Here is a 12,736-nt window from a genome sequence, read left to right on the forward strand (position 1 = left end):
GGTTTCTAAATCTGAATTCTCATCTCCTTGATGTGTTTCTGCTGCTGGTAAAGTGCCACCCCCTGACACAGGATGCCAAATCTCTCTTCAGGAGCTGTGAATAAGGAGACCTTGTGCTTTGGTTAGAGCAGGCTTTCCATACCTGGAGCAAAGCTGCCCCTGAAAGTTTGCTGGTGTCAAAGGAAAAAAAAGATGTATCCTGGAAAAGCATAGAGATCTAGCTTTTCACAAAACTAAAATAATGCTTGGGGTGGGACTAGCGGAATACTCCTTTAATGCCCAGAAAGATGATGGCTTTCATGAACTGTGTGTAAACGAAGGTTCTGTCCCCCAAAGTCACATCGCCAGTGAATGAGGCAGTATTGTAATTTTTAGCATTATCAGGAGAAGCTTACAGACATTCAGAATGACTCAATTTATAGAAGTCATCTTCTAACAACTTGGTTTTGAAATCCTAGCATGTTGAGCTTGCGTATCATCACGTTGTAATGGTGTTTTAAATGAGTAGCTGCTGTTTACAGCTATAATTATTATACCAGCTTTGAACAGCACAGATAGAAACAGCTTCTTGGGAGACTGTTGCATTACCTGTGTGTGGTACTCCTACTACAAATATTTTTGGGAAAAGAAATCAACTGTCTAGTTCTACAGAATATTACGCAATTTCAGAAAGAAGGGCAACTGCAGTTGCTTTTTGGAGTGCTTGCTCATCTATGTTCCTCAGGTGTCATCATACATCTTCCTCCTACCTTCCCCAGTCTATGCCATACTGCTTGTTTTCTGGCATTTTGTTGGGAATGATGATGATTTACAGAGGCAGTGTTTTGAGACAATGTTCTCTGCGATATACTAATACATAGTTACAGAATGTCTATTTCAAATGTAAATAAACCCCAAAATGGTTTTTTTTCTGATCCTAAATTTCTTGTGCCTTACTTATTGATTTTGTTTCAACACAGTAAATTATGCAAGCCTCACTCTTTATATAAGGATTCCTTCATTTTTTTTAACTAGTAGTCACTTTCCTGTCAATCTACCCTGTGTTGCAGGGCAGCAGACAATGTTAGGTTTATGTAATAGTTGTTTTGCAAAGATGATCCAGCCTAGGAAAATAGTATTTATTTTGTCATAGACCCAAGTGAACTTGTGCTCTTCATCCCCAATCCTGATTTATCAGTCAGTAGCATTAAGGCAACATGACCCTTCTATACAAATAAATTAATGGATTACACACTGCTCTTATTAAATTGTATTTTTTGTTGCCTGCCCTTATTCTGCTTGTGTACTAATGAGGAGGGGGGGAAGAAGATAATTCTCTTAACCTCTTCTCATCTTACTGAGTGGAAACCTTGTAATGCTTTTAAGAGGCGAAAATAACAATGCCACCGATTTTCTACAAATGATGTAATTTTTACCTGCTGTAGAAAAGATGTGACCTGTTGTCACTTAAACAGTTGTAATAGGTACAAATGCAAAAAATAAAAAATAAGACATGAGCATTTGAAAATATCAATAGTGCAATTATGAGGCTGTGAAACACTGGTCGGTGGGTGAGTCAGTGCTGAAGGTACAGAACTAGAGCTGCAATTTGACCTTGTTGTGCAGCCTCTGTATTTCACAGCATCAAGACTACCTCCAGAAACCACATCTAACTCTAGAAGTCATTGGGCAGTAAGACTGGTTAGAGACTGAAGAAATACTTTGAGCAGGCATTGCATATATTTTTGCCAGTATTTATTTTTTCCTAGGCGTCCCTGACAAAGCCCCTCAACTGGCCTGATGAAAGGAAGGGGTACAGTGAAACAAAAATGAAAAATAGTTGTAGGATGGGAGGAGAGAACAAGACAAGGGAAAGAATGTGAGGGTCAAAGGATCAAAAATGAGGGTTCTCCCATACATGTGAAGTCTCTGGGTTAAGAAACAGTTCCCAGTCACCAGGGAAAACTGGGCTAAAACAGGCTTTAGTCTGACATAGTGCAGCCGTTGTAGGTTTTGTTCTCAATAGAAATCCATGTGGTTGGTACCTTATCCAGTGTACTGCCAAGTGTGATAGGGTCCTTGGCTTCTCCTCCACCCCTGGGGAAAGGTGACCATACAGGTGTCAGTATTTTGGTTAGTTTGGCAGCTATTTATATTTTTCCATGAGTAGTCATTCAAGAAATTAATAGAGGCATAAGGACTTCTTTTGTAGTCTGTGCAATTTAGTCCTGCCTTCAGTTGCCTCTCCTTTCTGCTTGGTGACGCCTTTTCTCACCTGACAAAACAGGCAGGGAGGCCAGCAGAGCTGACCAAGCCTGGGAGCAGGTTAAATGCCTCCTTGGGGAAATGGGAGGAAATTCGTTTTATTCCTACCAGAGCAGTTGAAGATCATCAGAGAAATTATGGTAATTGTCATTCCTTCCTGATACTTGTAGGGCAGTTCTGTAAGTTTGTTGTGATCCAAGTCTTAATGAGATAAAGGAGAATAAAAATATATTGCCTGCACATCATATACTATGTAATGTTAATGTTGTTAGAACAACTGTGGATATTTCTGACTTAAGCCCTTGGTTTTGCAGCTTTCATATTGTCATAGCAGTTACTGAATATGAAATTTCCAGCTTTAAAGAAAAGACAGAAAAGGTAGCTGATGCATAGCTGGGTATTTTTTCTGGCTCATCCTACTGTGATGGAACACAAGTATCCACCTGACTGACTGAACATATGCAAAATATATTTATGTTATATTGAGTATGTTTATGAAGTACAAAGGAAACATTATTTACGGTATTGAGGTTTTACGTGGTTTTTTTGTTCATATACCAAAACAAGACAGTCCCACCCTGAAAAATTGCTCAAGTTTATATCTAGTTTGAAGTGTCTAATTGTAGCTGATATGGCATGATTCAAGACAGTTGTGGATTTGTTTAGTCTGAACAGGGAAGGGAATTAAATTGTTTACTTCCATGTTCCTTTCTGCTGTGTAATTCAAAGAGCTGAGGTGCCTTCAATCAAAGGTAGCATGTAAAAATTTCAAACCCTGACGCTTGCAGAAATGCATCACTGCTCATGAAAAAGGGAAAAGAAACAAGATTGAAGTTCGTGGTGCAGCAGATGACTTTACATGTGTGCCATTGATGTCAGTGTTACTTACACAAAAATATTCAAAAAATCGAGTTAAAATTACATAAGGTAATGAATAATTGAATTTTAAACAAACCAACCAACCTGCAATAAACCAAGCAAACAACACAGGTATTTATTTTAATAATGATTAGAGAAGTACATTTTTCATTGAAAAAAACCCTTTGGTTTTCAAAGTTCTCTTTCACAGGTTGAGAGGGCAGTAGATACTCTGAACCAAAAGCCCGGCAAATAAACCTTTTATGAATAGCTATGCAATATTCTTAGAAGATGTTTCAGATAGTTTCCACGTTACCTGTGATTATCAGCGTATGAATAACTTATATTCTGAAAATATTTTCTATAATAAAGGCAGACCCATCAAATTCTCTACGGATTTTTCATGAGCACAAGTCATGCTCCAATAAAAAACTGGTGCTGCCTTCTGGTAGGGGAGTGCTGACAATTGATTTCTTGGTGTTTGGCATCCAAAGAGCTTAATTGAAAGGCGAGCAACCACAACATATTTTAATTAACATATATTAATTGTTTGAAATAAAAATTGGTTTTCACCTCTCTTCAGCTGCAATTACATTTTAAATTTTAGTCAAAGACCCAGGACAAATGAAGGTTGTAATCAAAAGTGTTTAAGTGCAAATGGATTGACAACCCAGGAGCAACAGCCTCCTCCAGACTTTGTGCTGATGCAGGCTGTGTATTTGACAGCACTGTGAGCATGCTGCTTTAGAACTTGTAGATTCATTGTGGAGCTTTTTTAGATTGTCTTGCCACTTTATCTTGCTCATGTAGAGAACTGTAGCTACAAAGGGCTTTTCATGTAATTGTTCTGTATGATTGTTTTTCTAGTTCTTGTCCTAGAAGATCAACAGGATTTTGTATTTCTTTTAGGGAAGCTTTCACAATTGCTTTTCAAAGAAGTCCTACAGATTCTTATAAGTACAAGAGTAGTGGTTAATGAGGATTTTTTTAATACCACAATTTGAAAATAGCTTGGAGGGGGAGGAGGGAAGATGACACATGCTCGTGGCACATGTAAACAATAGTATTTTACTGTGTATCTTTTGTGTGCATAACTAATGCATTTGGACAAATTCAGGGAAGTTTTGGGATACGTGGACAGTTCTTCAGCTTGTATGCCTGAAATGTAAAGTAATCTGATTTTTAAACATTAGAATCTGGAAAAGTTCCACTTAGAACCATATTTTTCATAGAACCACATTTTTTGTGAACTGTAAGTCTGGAACAGGAGGACTAGATAGAAAATAATGTCTAGACAGTGTATTCATTCTGATGGAGTATTCTGGAGAGGTTGAATTCCCCCATTTGATAAATCATATTGGAATATGTTTCAGTCACTGCTCCCTGGTCTGGAGATGTAGCATCACTGTATTAATTCATCTCTAGCAAGGGACCTAGTTAACAACACCTGTTGTGTGTTAAAAATGAAAAAGAGTTTCATGTTGAGGGATAAGTGGACCTTGCATTTGTATTCTCAGCCCTTGATACTTAGGATTGATTTGTTCCCCCTAAAATCCAGACCACAACTGTTCTCAGCCTGTCTTCTGTTAGCTGTTTTCCTTGGTTGTCACTTCTAGTATGGATTGTATTGCCTTTTGTTGACATTATTTTTTTCCTGTATAAAACCAGTGTTTTGGGAGACTATTTAGTTGGTTTTTTTCTTTCTTTATAGGCATTTTACTTGAATTTTGGGTTCATATAAGCTGTGAATGATGGTTGGTTTCAATGACAAACAACACTTAGAGTTAGTGCTGCTTCTTCTTGCCTTTTGTGATGATTTTTCAGCTTGCTTTTGTGAAATGACTGGTTTGTAGTACTTGTGTTTAAATTAGTTACAGTTGTTCTATAGAAACTATTAAAACTTTGTTTCAAATATCAATTAAAAGATTTTATAAATGGTGGAGATGAGGAGAATGAAGGTATTTATTCCATTACTTAGAGTAAATTGTCTTTAATGCCAGCAGGTGGTCTGTTCAGAACTGATAGTACTCATTGCATTTAGTAAACCACTGTGCAAAGCAAAGGCTCTGTTCATTGCCTGTCCTTATGAGCACAAATGATTGCTAGGAAATACTGACTGTGGCATTGTTGGATGCCAATACTGGAAACCTGTAACACTAAACTTGATGTCAAATACTTTTGTTAGCTATTTGATATGATGTATGATTAGAAAATTTACATTCTGTGCAGATTGGACCCAATTCCTGTAATAAAATTAATCTCCCCCAGCATTATTTTGTTGGTTTACATGTTTCTGGCAGCATTAGTGTAGCAATATGGTATAAATTTGGGGTTAAGTGAGTTGAGAAACAATTTAACTTAAAAATTTATTTGGTTATTTTAAACTCTCTTGCAATCTTGTTTTTTGGAAATTCAGTACAATAGATTACCATAAACACTAATGAACAGTCAAAATCATTTATTCCAGTTAAAATCCATTCTTAATGTGTTATAAACAAAACATACTTTAAGCCTGCTTATTATCTGAAAACACTCTCACTGCTGTTCAGCAGAGCAGTTGGGTATATGCACGTTCATCACGCAGGTACACAAAAATTCAGCTAGACTCTCTGGTTGAAAGACAGCATTGAGAAAACATATTACAAAGAGCATAAAGCATTCCATCTGTTTACAATGTTAGCAGATAATTCTTGTTAAATTCAGGCATAAAATTTTCATTCAGCTTAAGTAAGCCAGAGATAGATGTCATTATGAGATTTACATACCATTAGCTCACATCAGTTGATTAGCAGCTGAGCTCTGTGGTACAGGGCTAGTTAGATGCATTATTTGTGATGCCAGGAGGCTGCAGCTCAGGGAGGTTTACTGGCTGCGTGCTCGTTGCCTTTGCCTTTGTGATTACTTGATAAAATGCAGTGCATCACTGTGAACAATGGACCCTCTTGAACAGTCCAGACTGGTCAGCAGCCTAAATCCACATTTTAAAGCCGTCATTATAGCCTCAAATTTAAGAGTTTCCAGGGTGCAGACAAAGGTGTTGTCCTCCTTCAGTACCAATCGTGTACCGTTTTCAGACTTTATGAAGTACTTGAATTGAATAATATTTGAAGATACTGAAAACTCCTCTGGAAATCCATCCAGCCTGCTTTTGGACACCAGTACAATTCTGGATTTTATTTTTGCAATGAATTCAGGAGCATTACAAAAGATTCTAAGTCCTTGTGAACGGTCGTGGCTGTCAGTTATTTCCAGGAAAGTAGTCTCTCGGGATGCTAGCTGTTCCTTCTCCCACCTTGATTTCACTGCCTCTGACAGTACCTTAAGCTGGAAAAATTCAGCTTCTTGTGCCAAAAGTTGATTTTCTCGAAACCCCTCTGGTAGAAGAAGTTCTCCGTTCCGTAGGAAGTTGAGGATGTGTCTAAAAAGGAGTCCATCTCTGTCTATGAAGTAATGACCGTCTGCATCAAATGGGCACATTATTCTTCCATTTATGATCCCCTCCAGGAAAGAATCTGGATACTTGGTTAGTGTCTGTTTTTGTGTGATATATAGATAACCACCGACATTCAGAGTGATCAGAGACGTTTTATAGTCCTTCTCTAGCTCGGAGCTTTCAGAGTTGCTGGTTTTTTCTTCGCATTCATTTTCTCTCCTGCTTCCTTTTCTCTCCATTATTGAAGCTAGGACAACAATAAAGCTATCCTGCTTTGCTCTTGTCAGCTTGCAAAGAGGATGTTTCTTATTAAAAAGCACCTTTATTCAGCTCCAGCTCGATGTTGGAATGGAAATGCTGCTCGCATTGCTCCGACTGTCAGCTTGGGTTTGCAGTAGGTGGCGTATCGGCTGTGTGTGCAGGGAGATAGCAGGAATATGACTGTAAGAGAGAATTTGCATTTAACTGTGTAAGGGAAGAAGCGTATAACAACTGTTTGTTTTATTTCTTTCCCTTAAGTCTAAGTAGTTTGCATAGCTTAGGGGGTTCTGCACAGAAATACATACTGCTATACTAAATGGCAACTTATTTTTAATACTTGAAGATGTATTTGTAGTGTCAGCTGGCCAAATCATATTTTGTGCTTATGGTGTTAAACAGCTTTGTGTTTCAAGGATTTTTTATTTTCACAAAGCCTGTTTTTTCACATTGTTTTTTAGTACTGATTACCTGGTGCATACAGCAGGACAATACAGAAACGAAAGGTGTCTTTGTGTGTATAACGGGTGTGTCATCTGTGGACTGTGTGCATGTGCATGTCACTCATTTGTCGGGCACTCATTTATTGTGCAGCAGTAAGATGTTTCCACAGAAGATACCCTAGAAGTGGTGCTAAGGACTTGTTGGTCTGACTCTTCTAAGTTTGTGGCAAAAGCTTTGATTTGCAGCCAAAGGGTCTATCCTCACCACCACGAGAACAGCAGCCTGATTAGGTTTTGCTTTTTGCCTTCCTGTGTGCCATAGACAAAAACAGTTTCACAGGGAGGATTTACCGTTTATATTGATGATGGGTTTTAAGTCACCAGAGCTGTCTAGCATCAGTTGGTTCTTTCTCGATAGGAAAACTCAGCTGCCCTGTGGAACAAAGGGCTTGTGTGCCTACAGATATCTTTGAACATCACATAACACCATAGCTTAGCAACACTGGGGTACAGGGAGGCAGAGACGTCGGCACAGCACACTGAATTCGAATGCCTATCTTCTCTCCTGTACTTTGAGCCTCTCAATTGCCTCTTAGAAAAAGATTTCCCCTTTAAACATTTGCAGTTTGGAGCAGGAAAGGAAAAGCTCTCCACACATCCCTATGGGCGTTTCCTTGGGGAGTGGACAGATGGGAGCCACTGCACGCATTCCCCAGCACTGGTGGGAGCAAAGGCTTTCCTTGGGTTAGACCTGGAGAGGAGAAGGTTCCATCTTCATCCATATGTATTTTTCACTTTAGAGAGAGATGTGTCCTGCTTTGTCTGACTAGCAGTGGAAAGCAGATTATTTTTCTGTAAATTCTTCTGCTCTATTTCTAAGTATCTTATTCCTACTGCTCCCACTGTCTGTAAGGTTGTTTATCGATACCACAGAGTAATCATTGTACTATTTTATTATTTGGAAACCGACTCTAGTGAAAATAAATGTTTTTCTCTCACTTTTCTCATTGCCAGGGTATCCTGTCCCTAGCACTGATGCACTAAATTTTTCTGCTGCTGTATATGATATATTAAGCAGGTATTATTAATTAGGTTTGATTTACCACGAATTAGTAATGGTTTTATTTTTAACTCTTTGATGCTATGGATATGTTTAGCATAACTTCAGTCAGAGATTTCAATCAGTTTCTAATTTTAAAACATTTGGACTTTTTTTCAAGATTAACTCCTTTCACTAATTACTAAGGTGTTCAAGTGACTGAATTAGTAATTGAGAAAATGAAAATACCAATTAATTTCAAGTAAGATATTTTTTCCATTACAGGAGACATTAATTCAAATTTATTTTATTGTCAAGTGATGGAAAATTCACTTAATGTGTTAGATTGTGCATAACTAAAATATTGAACCATCTTATTGTCAAATCTTAAGAGAATCATTGGTCGTTCTTTCATCTCACACAGTGAACTTGAAATATTTTGAAGCTGAGCTAGGAGCATCCTGGTACAAGTGACTAGGGATTTCCAAGGAGAGAAGGGATTTGTAAAAGACAAGAAATTTTCCATGTCCAGTTAAACTGTCTGCATTTTAACAGACAGAATTTACAGAACAGTGTGTGTTCTCTTTTCATCATCTTCTCAATGTTCTAACACTTGCAGTTGATATTTTCCACTTTTGTCAACAAGTAAGTATTCTTTAAAAGATCATGCAAAATCATTTTAGTGGTTTGTATGATAAAATATTCAAAATGGATTTGATGTGGAAAATATACTCTGTGGAGTTCATGAATATTTACACTTAAACCTTTGAGACTTGAAAAATTTAGAGCTTCTGTAAAATTTTCATCCCCACAAACCCATGTAGCTGTATTTCACTGCAGCTGACAGTCATCTGTAACACAAAACTAAAAACTGGCATTTCTCAGTGAAAATTTTCCACTTTCTGTGCCATACTACAGGACTTTCTTAAAAAGTCTTGTAATTCTTCCTTTGCACTTGGTTATACATATGGTATTGTAGTGCATGTAATTTTAATGGGGTGGTTTCATATAACTTATTGTTTTTTGAAGGTATAGTTATGCTGGATTTCCTTTTTTCTGTCCTTTTGTCCATGCACTGAAAGACCATCCAAAAGTTCATTTTGGCAAAGATATAGAAATATTTCTTGCAATCAAGTTAGAGACTTTGACCATTTTTGTCCTCTGAGAGTCTTTTGTGTTGTGTACCAGCCACATCTCAGATAGCTGAGATGTTGTTAGTGAACTGTTTGTGCCCTATCCAGCTAAGTGTTCTGTTTACAGTGTGGGGTAGCAATCCTGAAGTGACTGCTGCTTCACAAATTTTTAGTGTCACCTGTATGCTGGGTTTGCTGTCGAAGTAGGGAGTAGTGTTGGAATCCAGCAATTGAAAGGATATTGTTTTGGTTTCAGATAAGTCAGGAAACACACTGAGCACCCTTGTGCGCACTTAGGAGAGTGGCTATAGTAGTAGTACTCCTTTCCCAAGTTACACACACTTCGGGTTGCAGCAGAAGAGCAATCCACAGAGATTTCCGGGTTCTCACTCAGACAAGCTGTCCTGGAGACAGTGAAAATTCAGTGCTGGTGTCTAGCAGCTGCACAAAATTTAGGAGAAGGGGGCTAGGCATCTGCCCCTCCTTCTGCCCTACATGTTTCCTTTTGGAAAATAAGTTCACTCTCACTCAACTTCCACCCTCTTCCTGAACCTCCTGGTCTGTAAGCTTGAGCATGCCATGGAACTGAGGATTCGGGACCAGAACGCACCATGGAAAATTTGGTGCTTTACCAGTGGTTCAGCTTACTTGCCTATCCAAAGAACATCAGCTTTACTGACAGTCAGTAAAAATAACCTGGGTTACAGAAACCAGCTAAAATTTTTATTAGAGTACAAAAGAATATGAGGAAAATTCTCAGCTGTAGGAGGAGAGAAATTTAGAAGTGTATTAGGAAGCCATGCTAATGCAATCTGTTAGGGTTATTGAGGCAGTTTGCTAGTCATTTAATGTCATAACACAGAAAATTGGCCACATTGTTGGACAATTAGACCATTCAGTAGCTCCTGTTTCACAGTGTTGGTAGCATAGAAATTCTCATTTCAAAAATATCTCCAGATGTTGATTAACAGCTATTGAAGACAAGCTCTACATAGTAATTAAAATTAAAGATTTTCAAACCAGCAAGTCTTAATAATTTGCATTCAAGAGTTTCTAAAGGGCTGTCTAAGAAACTGTCAAAGTTGCTGTTGATATTTTTAATAATTTTTGAGCACTGCAATTCTACAAGACTGGAAAAGCAAATGCTGTGTCAATATCTGAAAGATTAATTAGATGAGACAGGTATTTAAATATGAAAAGATACTGTATGAAAAATGATAAAATATCTGACTTGGAAATCAATCAGTTAAACATCAGTTAAAAATTAAGGGAGAGTAATATAATGCTAATCAATGTGTGGAGAGAAAATGGGTGGTGCCAATTTTTTTGCCCATTTTTTAAAAATTAGAATTTGTTCAGCAAAGTAGATGATGTTTTTTTCTGATAAATCCTTCAGTATGTTTCATTTGTCATTTTGTAGTAGAATATATACCACATGATGGCATTTGTCTTCCCAAGTAACTATTATATGTGATACAGCCCTGTCTTTATCTCAGCCCTTGAGTTTTCCAGCTTTTACCCTTCTGATTCTCTCCCTGATCCTGCTGGTGGGGCAGTGAGTGGCTGCATGGGGCTTGTTTGCTGGCTGGGGTTAAAACATGACAACTGGGAAGCAACAGCCCATCTTCTAACAGCTGAGGGGCTGGAGGCATTCATGCCCATAGCCTGGCCTTCCTGCACTCTCATTTCCTTTTTCCTGCTGCCTGAGAACCATGCATCCTGAGTGTGGTCTTCTCCTTTTTTCCTTGGCACCGCTCACGAGGCAGAGGAGTTGGTAAGCTCCAGAACCTGACCCACGTGCTGTCAAGTCTGGCTGTGAGAGACAGTATCTCAGGAAAGACATACATGAACTGGACTTTCTCAGGCTAATAAGAATGATTAAGAAGCTGAAGAATTGGCATAATGGAAGGTTCAAGAAAACATGATTTAGTTTTATTAGGCTTGATGGATGAGCAAAAATGCTTTCATAGCAGGCTCTTCAGCTTAGGAGTCAATGGTCCAACAAGACGGTGGCTGGAAATAGAAGCTGAGTGCAGTCAGACTAGAAGATTGATGCATTAAAATCTCCAAATCAGTCCATCTCTCTCTCTCTCTAAAAACTGCAACAAACCAACCCCTATCAGACCATCTACTGCACAATTCCAGTAAATTTCTCTCCTGCCTGTTTATTAACATTGGCTTAAGTGTTTCTATCATATTCTGTTCTTTGAAAATGATTGTCAGCAGGATTCCAAGCTGGAATCTGTCTCTCCCAGCATATCTATCATCTCACTGAGACAATAGTTGAAATTACTTTATGAATTGGCACCGGGGCATTCAGGCAGGGAGATCAGGATGAGCATGCATTTGGCAGCTAATGATGCACGTATGGGTTCTGTGGAGGAGCCTGTCTGGAGCTGCACTAAGAGGGTACTTTGTACCTGCCAACACATGTTGGGCATTTGGGAGTGTGAGGCTCTTGGGAAAATGTCTTATTTTCCCTTCTCATCACTGATCTCAGCTAGTCTTTCAGACCTATTCATTTACTTTGTACTATCTACTTTGAGTAGGTGTTTTTAACAGGAAACTACCAGTTCCATGCCTTATTCATCCATTACCTCCTAAGCTGATGTGACTATGGAAATATGTGTAGCATTTTGGATATCTTTTCATTGCATCTTTCATCCTGCAACAGTTGAAGACAGACCCAAGTCTCTAAATTTGAGTTTGGTGAATGAGGTCTAAGTAGGCCACAAAGGGAATAAAAACTGTGTTCCCTCACTACAGTCCTGCATCTGGAGGTTTGCCTGTATCTTTGTGTATTCTGCTAGACTCAAAGGTTGTGTTAAAATTCCAGAGCGGGTCCAAGGAAAGTGGGATGTAAGCCTTGGTGTTTGGACAGTGGATGCTCTTGGGCAGCAGACAACCTTAGCTGCGAGGTGGTGTTTGGGAGACTGCACAGCCTTGTACATTAAGTGATTGGAGCATTTTGTCTGAATTTGACAGCAAAAGTCAAATCTGGATCAGTGGTAATTAAGAGAGGGTATTGACCAAGACATCAAAGATGAGATACCAGAGAAGTTGTGGATTCCCTAGCCCTGACAGTGTTAAAGGACAGTTTGGATGGGGCTTTGTGCAACCTGGTCTAGTGGAAGGTGTTCCTGACCATGACAGGGGGGTTGGAACTGAGTGATTTTTAAGGCCCTTTCTAACCCAAACTATGTGATTATGTGGTGATATTATGTGATATTGTGTGGTAATATTAAGGATAAACATGTTTAATTGGCATGTTCATTTTCTAAATAGTTAGTGGGTAGGGACTCTCTGCTTTACTGGTCCTGATCCTTGA

The 12,736-nt window shown here is 38.6% G+C and overlaps 2 protein-coding genes across 2 annotated transcripts in view; one reads left to right on the forward strand and one right to left on the reverse strand.

The window, feature by feature from the left end:
- GTF2F2 (general transcription factor IIF subunit 2) overlaps positions 1 to 12,736 on the forward strand; it is an 81,928-nt gene that overhangs the window by 23,709 nt on the left and 45,483 nt on the right. The gene's annotated exons all lie outside the window — the stretch shown is intronic.
- On the reverse strand, positions 5,544 to 6,937 carry KCTD4 (potassium channel tetramerization domain containing 4). The gene has a single exon (XM_030971164.1). The coding sequence runs from the start codon at positions 6,772 to 6,774 to the stop codon at positions 6,001 to 6,003; it is 774 nt and encodes a 257-aa protein (XP_030827024.1). The 5' UTR covers positions 6,775 to 6,937; the 3' UTR covers positions 5,544 to 6,000.

This window comes from Camarhynchus parvulus, chromosome 1 (genome assembly GCF_901933205.1).
Source record: "Camarhynchus parvulus chromosome 1, STF_HiC, whole genome shotgun sequence".
NCBI classification, from domain to species: domain Eukaryota; kingdom Metazoa; phylum Chordata; class Aves; order Passeriformes; family Thraupidae; genus Camarhynchus; species Camarhynchus parvulus.